The sequence below is a fragment of the Cydia splendana genome, chromosome 5, assembly GCF_910591565.1.
Source record: "Cydia splendana chromosome 5, ilCydSple1.2, whole genome shotgun sequence".
In the NCBI taxonomy this organism is placed as follows: Eukaryota; Metazoa; Arthropoda; class Insecta; order Lepidoptera; family Tortricidae; genus Cydia; species Cydia splendana.
The window spans coordinates 204,430-229,109 of NC_085964.1; the positions used below are offsets into that span (position 1 = coordinate 204,430).

General features: G+C 38.6%; 1 protein-coding gene and 1 long non-coding RNA gene across 2 annotated transcripts in view; one reads left to right on the plus strand and one right to left on the minus strand.

Moving 5' to 3' along the window:
• The window catches only part of LOC134790465 (cilia- and flagella-associated protein 43), a 77,018-nt gene that overhangs the window by 11,929 nt on the left and 40,409 nt on the right, over positions 1-24,680 (minus strand). Inside the window, exons 21-24 of the mRNA XM_063761274.1 lie at positions 22,580-22,753; positions 21,034-21,161; positions 20,755-20,949; positions 19,596-19,721 (exon numbers count right to left, since the gene is read on the minus strand). Coding sequence (XP_063617344.1) covers positions 19,596-19,721; positions 20,755-20,949; positions 21,034-21,161; positions 22,580-22,753 — 623 coding nt within the window. The remainder of the gene's footprint in view (positions 1-19,595; positions 19,722-20,754; positions 20,950-21,033; positions 21,162-22,579; positions 22,754-24,680) is intronic.
• LOC134791049 (uncharacterized) lies at positions 3,265-3,795 on the plus strand. The gene is made up of 2 exons (XR_010144246.1): positions 3,265-3,629; positions 3,765-3,795. It is a non-coding gene; the product is annotated as an uncharacterized LOC134791049 (long non-coding RNA).

Below are 24,680 nucleotides of genomic sequence, written 5' to 3' on the forward strand. Positions count from 1 at the left end.
AACGCCGAAATGTAATAGCGCTCTTAAGTTATTTTTGTAGAAACATAGTAAAATAAAACAAATCTAATGTATTAAGGTGGTTCGCCTAGGTTACTCAAAACTTAACTCTCGCTAGATGGCACCACTTTTGCAAAATTTCAGGTTTTATTTTTTTGTGAAATGGTCATGGTATTTGTATACTTAAAAGTATGTTTCGCGCACTCTTTAAATAAATATTGAACTATTAAAATAAACATTGAATACTTCATTGTGCAAAAACCACCTTTTTAATTCGACGGAGTGTTGCTGTCACGCTTTTTCCTACTATTACTCACACATGCAAACAGTGTTTCCGTGATCCTTGTAGTAGACAATTTCACACAACGTAAGTATGTTGCAATAGCGTAACGGTATGTTCGTGGAAATACGTGCAAGAGGATTGGGGTTCAAGACTGGTGCGAGTAGGTAATTTCTTTTTGTTTATTTTAGTCTTTTTGTGTTATCTTACCTTTAAACGAGCAATTATTATATATATATATTTATTTATATATTTGGATGATATCAGAAACGGCTCTAACGATTTCAATGAAATTTGCTATAAGGGGTTGGATCTCTTAGCTAGTTCTGATCTGTGAGAAAACGCGCATTTTTTAGTTTTTATATGTTTTCTAAGCTTTGGTCGGTCTCCCAGATATTAAATCTCTTCTTCCTCGCGTGGGGTCCGCTTGGCATCTAATCCCAGAATTGGCATGGGCACTAGTTTTTACGAAAGCGACTGCCCTGACCTTCCAACCCAGAGAGTTAACTTATTGGGATTAGTCCAGTTTCCTCACATTGTTTTCTTTCGCCGAAAAATAGGTATCGGTATATAAATAGGTTTCGGTAAATAGGTATCAAATGATATTTCGTACCAAATATCATTGGTACGAGCTGGGGTTAGAACCCGCGACCTCCGGATTGCAAGTCGCACGCGCTTTCCGCTAGGCCACCACCGCTCCCCCAGATATTCAGTATTAGTTGGTATTAGGGTATGTGCGGAAAGAGAAGAGTCGTAGAATGTATGGGCTCCCCTACATTTCAAGACTCTTCTCTTTCCGCACAGACTCTATCAATAAATTACTTTATCAACGTTTTCAAAAAAAATATTCAATACCTGGATTTTACAGCTTTTAGGGTTCCGTACACAAAGGGTAAAACGGGACCCTATTACTAAGACTCCGCTGTCCGTCCGTCCGTTCGTCTGTATGTCACCAGGCTGTATCTCACGAACCGTGATAGCTAGACAGTTGAAATTTTCACAGATGATGTATTTCTGTTGCCGCTATAACAACAAATACTAAAAACAGAATAAAATAAAGATTTAAGTGGGGCTCCCATACAACAAACGTGATTTTTGACCGAAGTTAAGCAACGTCGGGCGGGGTCAGTACTTGGATGGGTGACCCTTTTTTATAGATAATGGTACGGAACCCTTCGTTTGCGAGTCCGACTCGCACTTGGCCGGTTTTACCTAAAATAAAATGAAAACATTTATTTAAGTATTTTTTTTATTTTGAATTCAAGTACAAGTACATTTTTTTTATATTTGTTATCCGTAGTAGTCCCTGTACCTGAAAGAAATATAATATCATGAATCATGATAGGAAAAAATCTCTGATGTAATAGGAAGAAAGATGATGCAAAAATATGGATTCTAATAATGTTATAATCGAGTTATAATTTACTTACCTGGTAGTAACTGTAATTGTGTTCTTCATTCATGGACAAAAATTCCATTATGTTCAACCACAGGAAATATTATACATTTCTTTTTTATTGCAGTGAGGATGTCCTGATTGTAAAAATCAAAGAGATTAGGTAGAGTACAATTTCTAATTATCTTTGTAAAAAATAAACGAATACGCGTAGTCATTCGCTTTTTGAAAATAAGAAAAATTAAATAAACATATAAAAAAAAACAATACGAAATTTAGGTGTAAAAAAATTACAAAAAGTTATATCCCAGCATACAATGCTGGGGATCGAACCGGGAACTTTCCGATTGAAAGCAAAAAAGCGACTGTTTGCAAAACACGCCATGATAGTTCTTAGCTAAGCTGACGAATTTCGGGTACTTATTCTCGCTTCAGTCAATTAAGTACCTGTCAACAAAATTGCACTAAACATGACGGCACTCCAAATTCGCGCCGTGGTCAGCCCGGCAACGTCGGAAATAGTATGGCAACGTCGCAAATGTATCTGTACACGACATTTGTGACACACACATACGTAAAATTGATGAAAATTTAACTATGATTATTGCATGATTTCTGTATGAAACATTGTTTTCCTATTAATTTCGCGCAAACGAATATTCGAAAGTAGATAAATGCGGAAATATTTATGTACTAATAGTGTGTAGTGACTTAATGCAATGCGATTGAATTTTGTATGAAAATCGAACCACCTTAAATTAAACTTTATTTATCTATACAAGACAAACGTTTAAAAAACTAATTCACAGTTACACATTAATTACCAAGCTTACGACGTGAAAAGTTTGGAAAACACTGCGACTGCTGACACTGAGCGAGAAGGAAATAACAATTAACACGCGTTCGACAAGGATGACGGTCAGGGCATGAAGTTATCTAGATCCGAATTGTCAAATGTCCACAGCGCTATCCTGTGTTGCCAGTAGTATAAACAGAATTACCCGAAAGTCTGAAATTTCTTTCGTGAATCGGAAGATATTGCTAACGAGTAATTAAAAATGACGTGTTATTGTAAAATTTAAGCTAAAATACATATAAATGAAAATTATAAAATTATAAAGAAATATTTTAACTTATTAACCATAGGTATAATGTACCCATGTAACATGTTATGTTGAAATAAAGTGGCAATGTTATTGTGACGTAATCGCGTGTCACTCTGGGAATGGAAGACCATGTTTTATTAGACCATGATGAGCCCAAGATACATGTGTTCTGTGACTACTTCGAAATCAAATATGAACCGCGAACTCTCAGCGGCCAGTACGTACAGCAAGAAGGTTATTAGCGGATTAATGTCGCTGATTGGTAGTTATTGACATTATATGCATTTCATCTACACTTAGCTATGTACCATTAGTGTAATAAAGATGACTCTTATTTTGTTTACCAGCTTTGATTACAGGCTCTGTAAACGCGTCGTCTTATTTGAATGTAGGCGTAATTGTGTATGTGTGCTAATTTGGCCCGAGAATTTGAACGGTAATGTTCCTAAAAGCGGTATCCATGGTTATATATGATCGCAGCTTGCAACAGGTCGCTAGAGAAAAAATATTTGTTCAAAATTGAGCAACATTCAGTGATTAAATTTCTCACTAAAGAAGGAAATACGCCTTCGCAGATAAATAACGTATGTTGCCCGTGTTTGGTGATTCGTGTCCTTCCGATTTCACAATTAAGTTCTGGTCTAAGCAATTTAAATCGGGCCGCGAAAGCCTAGAAGACGATCCTCGTAGTGGACGACCAATTTCTGCCATCACTGAAGGTAATGTGACCAAAGTGAAAAATGTAATTCTTGAAGACCGACGAGTGAAACAGTGGGAGATAGCTAGAGATGTGGGCATTAGTAAGGAACGGGTAAATGAAATAATTCATGGCTATTTGAACATGTCTAAGGTTAGTGCCTGCCTTTAAATCTGTGCGTGCGGAATGCAATAAATAGAGAAGCATCGCGGGAAACAACAAAAAAGGCCGTGCAGCGACCTCAATGACCACGACTGCTCTGACAAGAGTATCCGACTAGAAGAGAAGGTTAGTGCCCGTTGGGTCCCCAAAATGCTGACCGCATTAGACAAGGACAGACGTGTCAAATGTTAACAAGAGTTTTTAGACATGAGTCGCGGGAAAAACGAAGAAATTATTTCCAGGATTGTGACGTGTGATGAGACTTGGATTAGAGTATTATAGTTGAAACAAGCACTTTTGTATCAAACATGATTATGCTTGTTTTCTGCGATTCTATATCGTTATATTTTATAACTGCATTAAAACTACTTTGCTTAAGATAAATGTAAGTATAATCGAATTTAAACTATAAATGTATAAATCTATATTTATAAATGTACAAGGTAGCAGCAACAAAAAAACTAAAAGGCGTATAGGTACTCTTGTTTTTTTCCCGCGTGTTGCGGCTGCTAACTTTGGCTGCTAACTTCACACCGGTGTGTTTTTATCGAAATGTTCAGATGCTCATAAATTGAGAAATATTTATTTTATGCTTGCGAACTTTTGATGAGCTCATTGTATGCAGAGGTAGTTATGAAATAGATTAAAACAGACATTAAGTACTTTCATTGTGCCAAAGATATTTGAGTGTTTCAATTGAATACTCACATAGTGTTGAGGTCAATTGAACGGTTTACTAATGTGTTGCAGAAAGTTTTTTGACATATTTTTGTATTGCATAATATTACTTGGCAGAAATGTCGTTTGGCAGAATTACCTTTCGCATATATCATTTAGCATACAATCATTTCGCAGAGTTTTAAAATCCAGAACCATGTTTTGGCATACTGTTGATGTTCATAATAGTCTTTTAAACAGTGGCGGATTTGCAGTCTTTGCCGCCCTAGGCCCCAGGCCTTGTAGCCGCCCCTCTCTGAGCATCACCCATCATATTGACTACATTTAGGTCAGGCAACGAAAAGGTATAGAGGGAAATGCTTGGGACACATTTTTAACTTAGTAACTTTATTTGGACTCTTTAGGAGGTGAACATATCAAAAGTCCCCTTGAGCGCCCATACAACCATTTCCAGTCGCCGTTACGACGCGGTGTTGACACATCTTGTGTCGACACCGTCTGTTTCGGTCACAATTCCAGTCGCAGAGTCGTCGCCGTGTCGACACAGTTACCAGAAATGGGGAAGGGTCGACACATGACACAAAGTGACATAAAGTGTGGTCGCCGTGTGCACACATTGTTTCGGGTTTGCGACTACTTTATGCCAAAATCATTCGTTCATTTTGTTCCTGTCAAATGGAAACTGTCAGATGGAAAAATACTTAATTCAAAATAAGTGACATTAATACGCCATCTCTAAAACGGATTACAAGACGTAATTATATATTGTTTGCATTTATATTACAATATGACTTAAATTATTATGGGGAATTAAACTGCTCGAGGGATTTGATAAACTAAGTGTAATATAATCAACGCGCCACCACATTGTTTTAGTTTAGCCGGAAATGAAATTGTTTACTTCTCAGTGCCTGTGTTCATAACTATATTATTTGAAGCATTTTTAGTACTTCGATGCGTATACTATACTTAAATAACAGAAATAACGCTTTACATACTACGAAACTTGTTAATTATGATGTATAAATATGGTTCAAGGCTGAGAAATATTGCAGTCACAAAGTAGTTGCAATGTTTCGACTTTGTGTCGACTCTGTGTTGACACATGACACGCGCTGTCAAAAGTAATAACAAAGTTACTGGTATGTTGCTGGATTTGCAAAATGGCTCCTTGTGTTGATTTGTTTTCAGATATTCTCAAAGTGTAAAAATGCCGTGGTCAGAGTCAGAGATGGGCATTAATCGATTAACTGTTTATTCGACTAATTAATGGAATAAAAAAAGTTAATTCTCAAATTTTAATCGCGATTAGTTTAGTCGACCTAACATAGATTGAAATTGAATTAATCTGAATATTAATCGAATAAATTATCGATTAAATCTCGATTGAAAGTTGACAGGGGGCCATTTTTGTACGTAAAAATAATAGAAATGTCTTGCATGCAGATGGTAGCAAAACACTTTGTCATAAAAGTCGAGATGGGTGTCGATATATAGGTTTTAGGGAGTGCCGATTTCGAAAATAATGACCATTTTGGAATCCGAAATGGCGGCCATGCACTGTGTCATAAAAGTCGTCATGGATGTCGTTTTATACGTTTTAGGGGGCCCCAATTTTGAAAATGATGACCATTTTGGAATCCAAAATGGCGGCCATGCACTATGCCATAAAAGTCGTCATGGGTGTCGTTTTATAGGTTTTAGGGGGCGCAGATTTCGAAAATGATAACCATTTTGGATTCCAAGATGGCGGCCATGCACTATGTCATAAAAGTCGTCATGGATGTCGTTTTATAGGTTTTAGGGGGCCCCGATTTAGAAAATGATGACCATTTTGAAATCCAAAATGGCGGCCATGCACTATGTCATAAAAGTCGTCATGGGTGTCGTTTTATAGGTTTTGGGGGGCGCAGATTTAGAAAATGATAACCATTTTGGATTCCAAAATGGCGGCCATGCACTATGTCATAAAAGTCGTCATGGGTGTCGTTTTATAGGTTTTAGGGGGCGCAGATTTCGAAAATGATGACCATTTTGGATTCCAAGATGGCGGCCATGCACTATGTCATAAAAGTCGTCATGTATGTCGTTTTATAGGTTTTAGGGGGCCCCGCTTTCGAAAATGATGACCATTTTGGAATCCAAAATGGCGGCCATGCACTATGTCATAAAAGTCGTCATGGGTGTCGTTTTATAGGTTTTGGGGGGCGCAGATTTCGAAAATGATAACATTTTCAATTTAAAAATGGCGGCAATGCACTATGTCATAAAAGTCGTCATGGATATCGTTTTATAGGTTTTAGGGGGCGCAGATTTCGAAAATGATGACTATTTTGGATTCCAAGATGGCGGCCATGCACTATGTCATAAAAGTCGTCATGGATGTCGTTTTATAGGTTTTAGGGGGCGCAGATTTCGAAAATGATGACTATTTTGGATTCCACTTTTATGACAAAATACGTAGACGCCATCTTGGATTATAAAATGATCATCGTTTTCGAATTCTGCACTCCCTAAAACCTATAAATCGACATCCGTGACGACGCAAGTTATCTTTATTTTCAGATCTAACAAATTGCTACAGAATACAAAGGACAAAAAAGAAGCGAGGAGGTAATGAAACAAGCAAAAATACAGATGATTCCTCGACGCAATTGTGTGATTCTTAAATTGTGTCCAGATTTTTTTTGTCATAAAAGTTTATATTTTTCACATATTACTAAATCTATGGCAAAAGTTATAATATTGCAATGGATTCCATCGCATGTAGGTATAAGTGGCAATGAGACAGCTGATGCATTAGCAAAACAGGCATGCAGCGATGGCATTGAATTTCACTTGAAACATTATATGGGGGCAATAATGACTGTTTACATTTAGTCAAATTAAAGTGTCGCGAATTGTGGAAGGAATATTTCGACGAGAGATCTAGGGACAAAGGTATTTGGTATAAGACAATACAGCCACAACCCTTTAATTCTCCTTGGATTGATAATAGTGTGTTGTGTAGGCAGGATCTAGTTTTATTATTGAGATTGCGCTCTGGACACATTCCATTGAATAAGTTCGCCTACCTCATGCGTAAAGTGAATTCGGAATTATGCACCTTATGTAATCGCGTCGAGGATGTGTATCATATTTTAATGGAGTGTGTCCGAAATGAGCGACTTAGAAGACAGATATTTCATGACAATGACAGTTCCATTGGGCTATGTAATACCTACCTTTCGAACCCCATGTCTGAGGTTGTTGAAAAGGTACTAAATATTGTTAAGTGCGGTCTGAGGGACAGAAATGTGTGATGTAATTAAACTAGATGTAGCTATTTACTTTCTTTTAACTTTGTTAATTAAGTCTGTTTTTTATGGGGTGACATATTCGTTCAATCGAAAAAGCCCCTTAATAAAGGAAAAAAAAAAATGTTCCGTGACATTTCGACCTTGTAATTTTTTAAGTAAATGTTTTTGTTTATCTATGAGGATCTCACTAGAATAGTATAATCAAGGTATGTTTATATTTGATGAATGAAATAGTAACGCAAAAAAAAAAAATATTTGTGTCTTATATTCCTGCCGAAGACTTTTATTTTACCTTTTCCTTCTACACAAGTTTGGCCAAGTAATAAGAATTTAGGGCACTCAATTTTATTTTGACTTCTACAACAGTAAAGCTACGAGGCCATGTTTTGGTATCGTTTTCGTATAAATTCGCAGTACCAAATTTAGTTAAGGTATCACATTGACACCATTCCGAAGTAAAAACATATAAACTTATTAAAATACTTTCTTTTAAACTCCTCTTCACGCTTAAACTGCTGAACAGTTTTAATTTAAATTTGGTACACAATACACATATATTTTGAGTCCCGAGACAGGATATAATAAGTTATCTCAAAAATCACCCTTTAAAGGTGTGAAATGAGGTATAGGGGGGAATTCAGAATTGACTTCTTGAAGTTAATACTGTTTAAGTTTAGGTTTGAAGTCATGTTTTTTCATCATTTTTAACTAAATCAAAGATGTAGACCATCCCAAATTTCATATAAATCGGTTCAGCGGTTATTGATTTCCCGTACAAATTTCCACGCCACTTTTCACACCTTCAAAAGATAATTTTGGTTATAAGATATATCCTATGTCCTGTTCCGGGACGCAAACTATTTCTATACCAAATTTCAACAGTTCAGCGGTTAAGCGTCAAGAAGAGTTTCAAAAAAACCGGCCAAGTGCGAGTCGGACTCGCGTATTAAGGGTTCCGTACATTAAGTCCGACTCGCGCTTGACTGCACATTTCTAATAGGTTTTCCTGTCATCTATAGGTAAATAACTATTTTGTGTATTCAGACGGACATACATACAGACGCACGAGTGATCCTATAAGGGTTCCGTTTTTTCCTTTTGAGGTACGGAACCCTAAAAAGATTTATTTTTATTTTGTGGAATGGTGTCAATGTGATATCTTAAATGGATTCAGCACCCCAGATTTATACGAAAACGATACCAAACACGGCCTAGCACCTTCACTGATATAGATATATCAAGATAAAATTGAGAGCCCTAAATAAACTTTCAAGAGCGGATATCTCAAAAACTATTCAACATATCGAAAAAATTGACGGAATAAACTTGTAACAAATTAAATTAACTTTCATTTTGTATAAGTGGCCATGTCGCTGAGATGCATAGTTTCCGAGATATAATCGAAAAACGGGAAAATGGGACCTTCAAAGCCCCCTCTCTCCCCCCCGCTCAAGGGCTACGGCCGGGGACTTTTGATATGTTCACCTCCTAACTTGTCAAACCGAGTTACGGAGTCAAAAATTGTGTTCCGAGCATTTCCCTCTACAACTTTTGGAGCATTCGTTGCCTGACCTAAGTAGCTTATTGAATTTCTTTAAAAACTTTTCTGTAAAAGGTTGACGGGTGTTGGGTGTTTATATGGTTTCGGTCGATTATTATCATTTGCATTGCCCATGATGACTTACTAGAATTACGAGCACACGAGACACTAATAGTAGTTTGACAAACCTTGGTTTTCAAGAGGTATTTTATATTGACATTTGCTGTCACAAATTTGCTGTCAGATTTAGTCGCAAACCGCACGCAAAGTGCACACAAATGTGTCGACACCTTGTTACGGAAAAGTGTAGACACGGCGACGACACTTTGTTTCGAAACAATTCTAGACACATTGTGTGGACTCTGTTACGACACATCTGACATTTAGTTACCACTTTGTGATTCTGCGACTGGAATGGTTATATGGGCGGGGGTAGGGAGTTTGGTTTGAAGGTCACATTTTTCTGTTTTCCGCTTATTAGGTATATCTCAGAAACTATACGTCCTTGTGATATGATCATGGGAACATGGGTTTTGCGAAAAAAATAAGCAAATACTTACCTATTCATTTCAAGTGACAGTTTTACCAATAGCATTGACTTTTAATGTACCTACAAAAACATTCAAAAAATCTAAAAAAGAAACAAGAAAAACATTTTTTTTTTGCTATACCTATAAACACTCATATATTTTTTTTTCCTTTTGGCCTCCAGCGAATTCCAGAGAAGTTTAAAGGACAAATTAGTAGGTATTTAGACCCAGTAGTTTCGGAGATAAGGGGGGAGGGGAATTGTAATTTTTTGCCTGTTTTCTTGAATAACTGCTAAACTATTTATCCTAAAATTATGAAAAAAATATATATATTTGAGATTCTTACAATAAGCTATTTGATTTGATATGTAACACGATATAGTTTGAAAAACTTTAATTTTTAATTTTCTCATTTACCCCCCAAAGATGGCCTCCATATTTAAAATTCATTTATTTACGTTACGTCTTTGGGTCAGAAACATACATATGTGTGCCAAATTTCAACTTAATTGGTCCAGTAGTTTCGGAGAAAATAGGCTGTGACAGACGGACAGCCAGACGCACGACTCGCACGAGTGATCCTATAATGGTTCCGTTTTTTCCTTTTGAGGTACGGAACCCTAAAAACGGGGAACAAGGCGCGAAGGCGTCAACAATCTGTGAAATCGACGCCACACTCGCGTTCGCGGCTTCGCGCCACGATTCGCGCACAAGTGTGGAGGGCCCTCAAGATATCAAAAAACTTGTAGCTTGTAGCAAATTATACCCGCTTTCATTTTGTATAATGATCATGTCGTTAGAACGCATACTTTTCGAGATATAAGCGAAAAACCGATAAATGTGTTCTTCAAACCCCTTTCTTCCCCCGGCTCAAGGACTACGGCCGGGGACTTTTGATATGTTCACCTCCTAGATAGTCGAAATAAAGTTAGGTACGAAGTCAAAAATTGTGTTTCATGCATTTCCCTCTATAGGTACCTTTTTTTGAGAATTCGTTGCCTGGCCTAATTTTGAGTAATTTTTTGTTATCATCAGCGAATTTTTTTGTCTCAATTTGCCGCCCTTAATATCTTGCCGCCCTAGGCCCGGGCCTACTGTGCCTTATGGGAAATCCGCCACTGCTTTTAAACGAATATTGTTTTCGCAGATAAATGTATTGCATAATATTTAGGTGGCATAAAGTTATCAAGTTGAGTCTTCGTCTACGAGAAATGGTGTTAAAAAGATTTAATAAAACTACCCTTTGTCCTTCTCTCAAACTATCTGCATACCAAATTCCATCTACTTGTAAATCACTTTGGCGGCTTAAGCGTGAAGAGGTAACATACAGACGGATAGAGTTATGATGGAATTGCTGTTTGCTAGTTTTTAAAGTGTATTTATACGGTAAAATAATCGGTAACTATAAAGTCCGTCGGGTAAAAAGATTATGAAATGAATTTCATAATCTAATGATAGGTACATACCTATCTTAATGTTATGAGGTCGCAGTTCTAACCTAACCTACTTTGCTCGCAGCCGTTCATTTTTGTATGAGGTCGCAGTTCTAACTTAACCTAACCTACTTTTCCGGCAGCCGTTCGTTTTTATAGGAGGCCGCAGTTCCAACCTAATATAACCTTCTTTCCTGGCACAGGTTAAATTTTGTTGGGGTCGCGGTTCATACTTAACTTAACCCACTTTTCTGCTAATAGCAGAAAATATCACTATGCCACAATAAGAGTATGCTGCAGGATGATTATGGTACATAAAATTATGCTAAACTAAAGTCGGCGAAAGTAATTTTCTGCTAAATAATATGCTGCAAAATGTATTGTATGCGTAGTAATAGTAATGCCAAGTAATAGACGTTACGTTACGTTAACTATGGTGTGTTCTGTTCCGACCACTACCCTTTAATAATCAAATGTAATATAGATGTAGTGAAATCTAAGCTTTGTGATTACAACTTGAAACCGAATAGTAAACAAATTGTATGGGGCGAGCGTACACCAATTGAAATCGATAGTTACACGAATAAATGTAACGAATTATTAAAACTAATCGATTTTCCTACTGAGCTTGGGACTTGTTGTGACCACTACTGTAACAATTCTGACCATGTCGTGATCCTGGATGACCTGTATCTTAAAATAACTAACGCACTGTGCGAGGCATCTATACAGAGTAAGGAAGTCACCTGTGGTTCCAGGTCGAATAGGGTTATAGGGTGGAATAAACATGTTAGTCAGGCGCACAGGGAGGCCAGGCTTTGCTTCCAGAACTGGGTGTTGTGTGGTAAGCCTAATGCCGGACGTGCTTTTGACGCGATGTGCACAAGTCGTAAAATATTTAAGTCTAGGCTGAGGTGGGTTCAAAACCACCAGGAACAAATTAAAATGGATCTACTTGCTTCACATCACAGTAACAACGATTTCCGCAGTTTTTGGAAACTCACAAAAAGAATGGAGGCAAGGCCTGGACTCTCTGTCAGTGTAGACGGCATTTCAAACGCTAAGGATATTGCGAATATGTTCAAAGAGCATTTCAGTGTAAAGACATCATATAGCGGGAACATGGACCTGCAAATGCACGACGACAGAGCTGGGAATGACCTTCAAGTTCGTTTTAGTGCGAAAGACATCACTAAAGTTTTAAAGGAAATGAAAAGGGGAAAGTCTCCCGGGCATGACTACTTAAGCGTTGAGCATTTGCAGTACGCCGGTCCACACCTACCTAGATGCTTATCAATGCTGTTTAATCTCTGTATTAGTCATTCGTGCCTGCCTGAGAGTATGACAAAAACGGTAGTAGTTCCCATCATCAAAAATAAAACTGGTGATGTATCCGATAAAACGAATTACAGACCTGTTTCTCTGGCAACCATTATAGCTAGGGTACTCGACGGCCTGCTTAGTGTGCAACTGGACAAGTGTTTGCAGATACATGACGCTCAGTTCGGCTTTCGTGCCGGCTTATCCACAGAGAGCGCAATCACTTGTCTAAAGCAGGCTGTCGAGTATTATACTAGAAGAAAGACACCTATATATGCGTGCTTTTTGGATCTTTCCAAAGCTTTTGACCTTGTTAATTACGAACTACTTTGGAAAAAGCTTGACAAGGTCAAGTTTCCCAAGGAGCTAACACGCATATTTAGGTGTTGGTACGGTGGCCAGAGGAACAGCGTTCGTTGGGGCAACGTACTTTCTGACGAGTACGGATTGCAGTGCGGTGTAAGGCAAGGGGGGCTAAGCTCACCGAAATTATTTAATTTATACGTTAACGACCTAATCGACGGACTCAGCAGCACCCATGTCGGATGCCATATTGACAGAGTCTGTTTTAATAATATAAGTTATGCGGATGACATGGTGTTGCTGAGCCCATCGGTTGGAGGATTGAACATACTAATAAACATGTGCGAATCGTACGCTCGTGACCATAACTTAAAGTATAATGCGCTTAAAAGCGAATATATGGTTTTTAAAGCCGGAACCAAGAGTCCATCGTATGTCCCTCCTATACTTCTTGATGGCCAGGAACTAAATAGAGTGAGCTCATTTAAATACCTTGGGCATTTGGTTCCCGAAGATCTGCGCGATGATGCAGACATCGAGAGGGAACGCAGAGCTTTAGCGATGAGAGCAAACATGATAGCGCGCAGGTTCAGCCGATGTACAGCCCAACCCATATAACCATTCCAGTCGCAGAATCACAAAGTGGTAACTAAATGTCAGATGTGTCGTAACAGAGTCCACACAATGTGTCTAGAATTGTTTCGAAACAAAGTGTCGTCGCCGTGTCTACACTTTTCTGTAACAAGGTGTCGACACATTTGTGTGCACTTTGCGTGCGGTTTGCGACTAAATCTGACAGCAAATTTGTGACAGCAAATGTCAATATAAAATACCTCTTGAAAACCAAGGTTTGTCAAACTACTATTAGTGTCTCGTGTGCTCGTAATTCTAGTAAGTCATCATGGGCAATGCAAATGATAATAATCGACCGAAACCATATAAACACCCAACACCCGTCAACCTTTTACAGAAAAGTTTTTAAAGAAATTCAATAAGCTACTTAGGTCAGGCAACGAATGCTCCAAAAGTTGTAGAGGGAAATGCTCGGAACACAATTTTTGACTCCGTAACTCGGTTTGACAAGTTAGGAGGTGAACATATCAAAAGTCCCCGGCCGTAGCCCTTGAGCGGGGGGGGAGAGAGGGGGCTTTGAAGGTCCCATTTTCCCGTTTTTCGATTATATCTCGGAAACTATGCATCTCAGCGACATGGCCACTTGGCTCATGGCTCACAAAATGAAAGTTTATTTAATTTGTTACAAGTTTATTCAGTCAATTTTTTCGATATGTTGAATAGTTTTTGAGATATCCGCTCTTGAAAGTTTATTTAGGGCTCTCAATTTTATCTTGATATATCTATATCAGTGAAGGTGCTAGGCCGTGTTTGGTATCGTTTTCGTATAAATCTGGGGTGCTGAATCCATTTAAGATATCACATTGACACCATTCCACAAAATAAAAATAAATCTTTTTAGGGTTCCGTACCTCAAAAGGAAAAAACGGAACCCTTATAGGATCACTCGTGCGTCTGTATGTATGTCCGTCTGAATACACAAAATAGTTCTTTACATATAGATGACAGGAAAACCTATTAGAAATGTGCAGTCAAGCGCGAGTCGGACTTAATGTACGGAACCCTTAATACGCGAGTCCGACTCGCACTTGGCCGGTTTTTTTGAAACTCTTCTTGACGCTTAACCGCTGAACCGATTTCGTTGAAATTTGGTATAGAAATAGTTTGCGTCCCGGAACAGGACATAGGATAGATCTTATAACCAAAATCATCTTTTGAAGGTGTGAAAAGTGGCGTGGAAATTTGTACGGGAAATCAATAACCGCTGAACCGATTTATATGAAATTTGGGATGGTCTACATCTTTGATTTAGTTAAAAATGATGAAAAAACATGACTTCAAACCTAAACTTAAACAGTATTCTTCAAGAAGTCAATTCTGAATTCCCCCCTACACCTCATTTCACACCTTTAAAGGATGATTTTTGAGGTAACTTATTATATCCTGTCTCGGGACTCAAAATATATGTGTACCAAATTTAAATTAAAACTGTTCAGCAGTTTAAGCGTGAAGAGGAGTTTAAAAGAAAATATTTTAATAAGTTTATATGTTTTTACTTCGGAATGGTGTCAATGTGATACCTTAACTAAATTTGGTACTGCGAATTTATACGAAAACGATACCAAACATGGCCTCGTAGCTTTACTGTTGTAGAAGTCAAAATAAAATTGAGAGCCCTAAATTCTTATTACTTGGCCAAACTTGTGTAGAAGGAAAAGGTAAAATAAAAGTCTTCGGCAGGAATATAAGACACAAATATATTTTTTTTTGCGTTACTATTTCATTCATCAAATATAAACATACCTTGATTATACTATTCTAGTGAGATCTTCATAGATAAACAAAAACATTTACTTAAAAAATTACAAGTACGGTTACCATCAGTTTGTCACTGACATAAACGCCGTCGAGAACGTAATTTACTTTCTATACATCCCGTTTGCACTAATATGCGAGTGCGAGCGAGATGTATAGAAAGTAAATTACGTTCTCGACGGCGTTTATGTCAGTGACAAACTGATGGTAACCGTAAAGGTCGAAATGTCACGGAACTTGTGAGAGTAATATGTGAAAAATATAAACTTTTATGACAAAAAAAATCTGGACACAATTTAAGAATCACCCAATTGCGTCGAGGAATCATCTGTATTTTTGCTTGTTTCATTACCTCCTCGCTTCTTTTTTGTCCTTTGTATTCTGTAGCAATTTGTTAGATCTGAAAATAAAGATAACTTGCGTCGTCACGGATGTCGATTTATAGGTTTTAGGGAGTGCAGAATTCGAAAACGATGATCATTTTATAATCCAAGATGGCGGCTACGTATTTTGTCATAAAAGTGGAATCCAAAATAGTCATCATTTTCGAAATCTGCGCCCCCAGAAACCTATAAAACGACATCCATGACGACTTTTATGACATAGTGCATGGCCGCCATCTTGGAATCCAAAATAGTCATCATTTTCGAAATCTGCGCCCCCTAAAACCTATAAAACGATATCCATGACGACTTTTATGACATAGTGCATTGCCGCCATTTTTAAATTGAAAATGTTATCATTTTCGAAATCTGCGCCCCCCAAAACCTATAAAACGACACCCATGACGACTTTTATGACATAGTGCATGGCCGCCATTTTGGATTCCAAAATGGTCATCATTTTCGAAAGCGGGGCCCCCTAAAACCTATAAAACGACATACATGACGACTTTTATGACATAGTGCATGGCCGCCATCTTGGAATCCAAAATGGTCATCATTTTCGAAATCTGCGCCCTCTAAAACCTATAAAACGACACCCATGACGACTTTTATAACATAGTGCATGGCCGCCATTTTGGAATCCAAAATGGTTATCATTTTCTAAATCTGCGCCCCCCAAAACCTATAAAACGACACCCATGACGACTTTTATGACATAGTGCATGGCCGCCATTTTGGAATCCAAAATGGTTATCATTTTCTAAATCTGCGCCCCCCAAAACCTATAAAACGACACCCATGACGACTTTTATGACATAGTGCATGGCCGCCATTTTGGATTCCAAAATGGTCATCATTTTCGAAAGCGGGGCCCCCTAAAACCTATAAAACGACATACATGACGACTTTTATGACATAGTGCATGGCCGCCATCTTGGAATCCAAAATGGTCATCATTTTCGAAATCTGTGTCCTCTAAAACCTATAAAACGACACCCATGACGACTTTTATGACATAGTGCATGGCCGCCATTTTGGAATCCAAAATGGTTATCATTTTCTAAATCTGCGCCCCCCAAAACCTATAAAACGACACCCATGACGATTTTTATGACATAGTGGATGGCCGCCATTTTGGAATCCAAAATGGTTTTATCATTTTCTAAATCTGCGCCCCCCAAAACCTATAAAACGACACCCATGACGACTTTTATGACATAGTGCATGGCCGCCATTTTGGATTCCAAAATGGTCATCATTTTCGAAAGCGGGGCCCCCTAAAACCTATAAAACGACATAAATGACGACTTTTATGACATAGTGCATGGCCGCCATCTTGGAATCCAAAATGGTCATCATTTTCGAAATCTGCGCCCTCTAAAACCTATAAAACGACACCCATGACGACTTTTATGACATAGTGCATGGCCGCCATTTTGGAATCCAAAATGGTTATCATTTTCTAAATCTGCGCCCCCCAAAACCTATAAAACGACACCCATGACGACTTTTATGACATAGTGCATGGCCGCCATTTTGGATTCCAAAATGGTCATCATTTTCAAAATTGGGGCCCCCTAAAACGTATAAAACGACATCCATGACGACTTTTATGACACAGTGCATGGCCGCCATTTCGGATCCCAAAATGATCATTATTTTCGAAATCGGCACTCCCTAAAACCTATATATCGACACCCATCTCGACTTTTATGACAAAGTGTTTTGCTACCATCTGCATGCAAGACATTTCTATTATTTTTACGTACAAAAATGGCCCCCTGTCAACTTTCAATCGAGATTTAATCGATAATTTATTCGATTAATATTCAGATTAATTCAATTTCAATCTATGTTAGGTCGACTAAACTAATCGCGATTAAAATTTGAGAATTAACTTTTTTTATTCCATTAATTAGTCGAATAAACAGTTAATCGATTAATGCCCATCTCTGACCACGGCATTTTTACACTTTGAGAATATCTGAAAACAAATCAACACAAGGAGCCATTTTGCAAATCCAGTAACTTTGTTATTACTTTTGACAGCGCGTGTCATGTGTCAACACAGAGTCGACACAAAGTCGAAACATTGCAACTACTTTGTGACTGCAATATTTCTCAGCCTTAAACCATATTTAATTATTTATACATCATAATTAACAAGTTTGGTAGTATGTAAAGCGTTATTTCTGTTATTTAAGTATAGTATACGCATCGAAGTACTAAAAATGCTTCAAATAATATAGTTATGAACACAGGCACTGAGAAGTAAACAATTTCATTTCCGGCTAAACTACAACAATGTGGTGGCGCGTTGATTATATTACACTTAGTTTATCAAATCACTCGAGCAGTTTAATTCCCCATAATAATTTAAGTCATATTGTAATATAAATGCAAACAATATATAATTACGTCTTGTAATCCGTTTAAGAGATGGCGTATTAATGTCACTTATTTTTATTTAAGTATTTTTCCATCTGACAGTTTCCATTTGACAGGAACAAAATGAACGAATGAACGAATGATTTTGGCATAAAGTAGTCGCAAACCCGAAACAATGTGTGCACACGGCGACCACACTTTATGTCACTTTGTGTCATGTGTCGACCCTTCCCCATTTCTGGTAACTGTGTCAACACGGCGACGACTCTGCGACTGGAATTGTGACCGAAACAGACGGTGTCGACACAAGATGTGTCAACACCGCGTCGTAACGGCGACTGGAAATGGTTGTATGGGAAGTAAAGATAACCTTATTTAAAGCGTACTGTACATCGCTGTACACCTGTAGCCTATGGACAAGATACACTCAGCGATCGTTAAACGCTCTGCGAGTCCAGTATAATGACGCTTTCAGGGTCCTGTTGCGGCTGCCGCGGCACTGTAGCGCGTCCGGAATGTTTGCGGACGCGAGCGTGGACGGTTTCCACGCCACGCTCCGCAAGCGTTGCGCCGCGATGCTAAGCAGGGTGCGTGACAGCCGCCACAGCCTCCTGGCTATAGTGGGTAACAGGTGGGACAGTGGCTTGCTAAAGCACTGGTCCTCCCTACATGTTAGTTTTAATAATTGTAAATTTAATTTAATCTAATGTTATTTATGAATGTTAATAGTAATTTCAAATTTAAATTGTATTTTAATTATGTGTAAGTTGTTTGTTAATTTTAATATTTTATCTTTAATTTAATTGTAATTTTAATTTTATTTCATTTAAAATATGGACTGTCAACTGTCTGAAATAAATTATTTTTATTTTATTTTATTTTATTTATTTATTTATAATAGTTATGCAAAATTATCATTCAAAAAATCATTTTGCGATACATGTTATGCGAACTGTATTTCTGACAAACAATAGTATGCCAGATGAGGGGAACCCCAATTGAACCATGCTGCCCCATACTCTTTATTAAATGATTGTCAAAAAACTATGGATTATAGACTATCCAAATACATTTCATTTAGGAACCAGATAACTAACCTTGAAATTTTGGGCGTACAACTTTCTACTCATAAAAATATAACGGCTGGCGGTTAAAGGCAAATTGTTTCAATTGTCCCCGGTCTACCCTACTCTCATAGTGTTTTTTAACTGAAAGAAATTAAAAGGAATATAATATGAACACAGCATGCGTAGGTCCATTGTACACTAAGTTCTTCAATAATATTTAGTATCGATAGTTACAAGTAACATCCCTAGACCTATCATTCGGTCTTCTTCTTCCTCGCGTTATCCCGGCATTTTGCCACGGCTCATGGGAGCCTGGGGTCCGCTTGACAACTAATCCCATGATTTGACGTAGGCACTAGTTTTTACGAAAGCGACTGCCATCTGACCTTCCAACCCAGAGGGTAAACTAGGCCTTATTAGGATTAGTCCGGTTTCCTCACGATGTTTTCCTTCACCGAAAAGCGACTGGCAAATATCAAATGACCTACCATTCGGTGTCTTGCAGAAAACAGCTTGGCGTATGAGTGAGTGCTTTCACATTTGTTTTGGCGTCGAGAAGGTTAACCTCGATTTAATATAGCCTAGTTTGTTCTCTGAACGTGTACAAGTATGTGTATATACTTACCCTTTGAAAAAGTCGACGCAGTCGGGATGCAGCCGCGCGGGCCGCACGCCGGTGAGTACGGCATTCGCCAGCCCATACAGCACCACCGGCGTCATGGTTGCTCGCATGTGCCATTTCGGCCGTTTTCTGTAATCAGTCAACTTTTCCCTATGCTTTTCCTGAAATTTGCCACATTGAATCTGTTTCTTGCAGCCCTTATTCACAAAGGAAAAAATCAGGCTGTGATATTGCACAATTCTATTGAATTGAAACTTAATTTTCATTTTTCATGCTATGAAAGAGGGTCATTAGGTTTAGGTTTAGGTTCCAAGTACGAATTTATATTTTTTTTTACGATAAGTAAGTGAAATTTGGGTATAAATGGATTGGTTATACAATTTCCATTCTGATATTTGAGTCCCCATTCCATAAATAATGATACTTTTGCGATTTTTAGGGTTCCGTACCCAAAGTGTAAAACGGGACCCATTACTAAGACTCCGCTGTCTGTCCGTCTGTCTGATTTATCTCGTGATCTGTGATAGCTAGACAGCTGAAATTTTCACAGATGATGTATTTCTCTTGCCGCTATAACAACAAATAAGTACTAAAAACAGAATAAAATAAAGATTTAAGTGGGGCTCCCATGTGATTTTTGACCGAAGTTAAGCAACGTCGGGCGGGGTCAGTACTTGGATGGGTGACCGTTTTTATAGATAATGGTTCGGAACCCTTCGTGTGCGAGTCCGACTCGTACTTGCCCGGTTTTTTTGATAAATAACGATACATTTAAATTGTTAATTGAAAGTATGTACCCTCAAAAAATACTATAAAATGTATACTTAGTCATGTTTTTAAAAAAACACATGCATTTTACTTTCCTCGTATTCGAAATGAAAAGTAGAGTGTTTAACTCGGGTGAAAGGCATCATTTCAGCCTCGGACTATTGCCGCTCTCACTGCGTTCGAGTGCCTTTCATCCCTTGGTTGACAATTTACTATTATGACTGGGCATAACCGAACGACTTCGGGAAGACAATGCCAGTTCTTGAAATTCAAGTATTAAATATTCTTTGGTCAAATCATCAAATTTAATTATCTAAAAGTTCATCATTACTATGATGAATACTATGAATATTAGTGTGTACTTCATAGTATGTGATCATAGCTTTAAACTAACTTGAAGAACTTGTAGCATTGATCGACAATGATGGGCGAGAGGTCCGCGAAGTGGCTCTTGAAGGTGCGCTCGAGGTACTTGTCCTTCTGCGCCAGCGCGTCGTAGGCCGCCTGCACCTCCGCGCCCTGCTCCTGAATCTGCTGCAGCTGCTCCATCAACGACTCTTCTTCGGCCGAGTGCTTCGCTATCTCCGCTCTGGAAATTTTCTATGAAATTAGTGACTTCTAGCTGAGAAAGAGTGAGTACAGCTCTATTTTTAATCGAGTTAAAAAAAACTACCTAAAGTGCTCTATTTTCTCGGCCATTTCCACGCGGTCCAGGTTGGCCCGACGGAGTCGCATGAGGTTGAGGTTCTCTTGTCCGATAACCGAATCTACTTTGAGCTTCATCAACCATGTATCTTTCACCTAGAATACATACTTAGATTTTATTTTGAGACAAGTTTTTGGTTATAAACTGAAATAAATGTCATATACTAAGAAAAAGTGACCAAGGCCTCTAGTGCTGCAGGCTGGAATCGAACCAGCGTCCTCTGCTATCGCGGCAGATGCCTAAGCCACTCGGCCACCGGGTCACAGCGGCATAGGTCAAATTTTCCAAGTATATGCACTTCTTACTGAAGGCTTATGGCGCCCCCTGGCCATCTCTAAGGTAGAACAGTAAGGTTCGGACCTTCTAACTAGATCACTCATGTGATACCGAGTTAGCGAGAGAGATGGCGCTGCCATCAATACTAAAGTATTTGAACAAATTAAATTATCTCAGAAAAATATTTTAATTTGTTTTTATCAAGTAGAAACACTACTATATAAATTATAAACTGAAATAAATGTCATATACTAAGAAAAAGTGACCAAGGCCTCTAGTGCCCCAGGCTCGAATCGAACCAGCGTCCTCTGCTATCGCGGCAGATGCCTAAGCCACTCGGCCACCGGGTCACAGCGGCATAGGTCAAATTTTCCAAGTATATGCACAAAAACAAATTAAAATATTTTTCTGAGATAATTTAATTTGTTCAAATACTTTAGCAAAAAGAACTCGGTATCACATGAGTGATCTAGTTAGAAGGTCCGAACCTTACTGTTCTACCTTAGAGATGGCCAGGGGGCGCCATAAGCCTTCAGTAAGAAGTGCATATCCTTGGAAAATTTGACCTATGCCGCTGTGACCCGGTGGCCGAGTGGCTTAGGCATCTGCCGCGATAGCAGAGGACGCTGGTTCGATTCCAGCCTGGGGCACTAGAGGCCTTGGTCACTTTTTCTTAGTATATGACTTTTATTTCAGTTTATAATTTATATAGTAGTGTTTCTACTCGATAAAAATAAATTAAAATATTTTTCTGAGATAATTGAATTTGTTCAAATACTTTAGTATTGATGGCAGCGCCATCTCTCTCGCTAACTCGGTATTACATGAGTGATCTAGTTAGAAGGTCCGAACCTTACTGTTCTACCTTAGAGATGGCCAAGGGGCGCCATAAGCCTTCAGTAAGAAGTGCATTTACTTGGAAAATTTGACCTATGCCGCTGTGACCCGGTGGCCGAGTGGCTTAGGCATCTGCCGCGGTAGCAGAGGACGCTGGTTCGATTCCAGCCTGGGGCACTAGAGGCCTTGGTCACTTTTTCTTAGTATATGACATTTATTTCAGTTTATAATTTATATAGTAGTGTTTCTACTTGATAAAAACAAATTAAAATATTTTTCTGAGATAATTTAATTTGTTCAAATACTTTAGTAAGTTTTTGGTTTTTGTTTATTTATTAGTTAGTATTAAATCCCAATTATTATCAAAATGTATTATTGGCCAGTGGCCAGGGGTCCGCACCTTGGCGTTGAACTTGACGACGCCCTCGTTGAGCACTTGGCTCAGCTTGGCGTACTCGGCGTGCAGCATCTTGCGGTACTTGTCTCGCTCCTCGTTGCGGAACGCCACCTTGGCTTCGTATTCGAACACAGCGCGTAAGTCATCTTCGTTGAAATGCTCTGGATCTTTGTCCAACTGCAGGTCATTACATATATTAACTAGTGGCTCTGTGAGCTGTAGACCTCGCGAGCATATCTTATTGGGCACGATGACAATATAGTAAATAAAATAAAAACAATACGAAATGTGTAAAAAAAATAAAAAAAGTTATATCCCAGCATATAATTACTGGGGATCAAACCCAGACCTTCTGTGCAAACAAAAAAAGCGAACGTTTGCAAAATACGCCATGATGGTTCTTACTTAAGGTGACGAAATTTAGCTACTCATTCTCAAGAAAAAACTAAATATCTTATTACCTCCAAATCCAGCGTAATAAAATTTCTGAATTTTTGGCCATTTAATCTGTAAACATGTCTTAAAAAGAATACACTCTTATGATACCGATACGACTATTTGTTTAAGCGCGAGCTGTGACAACATTTCCATTTTAAAAAAAATCCAAAAACCGGCTCGACAAAAAAAAACCGGTCAAGTGCGAGTCGAACTCGCGTCCCAAGGGTTCCGTACTGCACACATTTTCTAACGAGCGAGCAAAGCGAAGTTCATAAGTACATTCAATTTTTCCACACATGGCTGGCTATCTTTAATTTTGTTCGAAGTTCGCAAATTGCTGGCATCTCACTCTGTTACTCTAATTACGGCTTCATTGGAGTAAAAGAGAAATCCCCGCAATTTGCGAACTTCGGTGTTCGCGGTAGACCCTCTGATATACGGCAGTTCAGCCTTCTCATTTGGCTACTCGTACTTAAACCAGTTATTTGTTCTGTTTGAGCACTAACCTCCTGAAGCTCATCCTTCGACCTTGCGTGGAGGCGCACCTCTCTTGGATGCTTCAGGCCTTCGGCCCAACGCAGAGCTCGGCCTTCGACCTTCGCACTAGCTGTCCACGCCACGTTTCACGTAAATCAATTGCGGTTGTGGCCCTGATAGAGCTTATCCGCAATTCTTATTCTTAAGTCCGGCTCACGCTTAATTGCAGACTTCTTATACGTTTTTCCAGTAATCTATAGGTATCGGGCCCAATCGCTTAACAAAAGATAGAACAAAATCGACGATCTCCTTTGCAGGAAGCATGCACATGTCGGAGGCTCCGGGCCTTCGACCTTCGCATTCAGACACTTGTACTATAATTGTTCTGTGTTTGAACACTAACCTCCCGCAACTCGGCCTTCAGCCGTGTGTTTCAAAAAGCTACTGGGGGATGCTTCGGGCCTTCGGCCCTACGCGTAGCTCGGCCTTCGGCCTTCGCAAAAGCTGTCCAGTTGTCCACACCGAGTTTCACGTATTAAGCCATTACGGCTGTGTCCCTAAAATAGCCCAACCGCGTTTTTTTTCTTAAGTCCGACTCACGCTTGACTCTAGATTTCTAATAGGTTTTCCTGTCATCTAGATGTAAAGAACTATTATGTGTATTTTTTTCATAATTTTAGACTCAGTAGTATCGGAGTTAAGGGGGGGGGGGATGTTCATTTTTTGCCTATTTTCTTAAATAACTTCTAAACTATTTCATATAAATTCTAAAAAAAATATATTTGAGATCCTCAAAATAAGCCCTTTCATTTAGTATGTAACACAATATGGTTTGCAAAACTTTGTTTTTTAATTTTCTCATATTCCCCCTAAAAGAGCCCCCTATGCTTAAAATTCATTTGTTTTTATTACATGTCCGTCTTTGGGTCACAGACTTCCATATGTGTACCAAATTTCAACTTAATTGGTCCAGTAGTTTTGGAGCAAATAGGCTGTGACAGACGGACAGACAGACGCACGAGTGATCCTAAGGGTTCCGTTTTTTCCTTTTGAGTTACGGAACCCTAAAAATGATCGAATCATAGAATTCGGTTACAAAATTTCACGAGAATCGGTTAATAATTGTGACCTGTAGAGGAGAACATCCGGACATACAAACTAAAATATCTTAATACCTCCAAAACCAGCG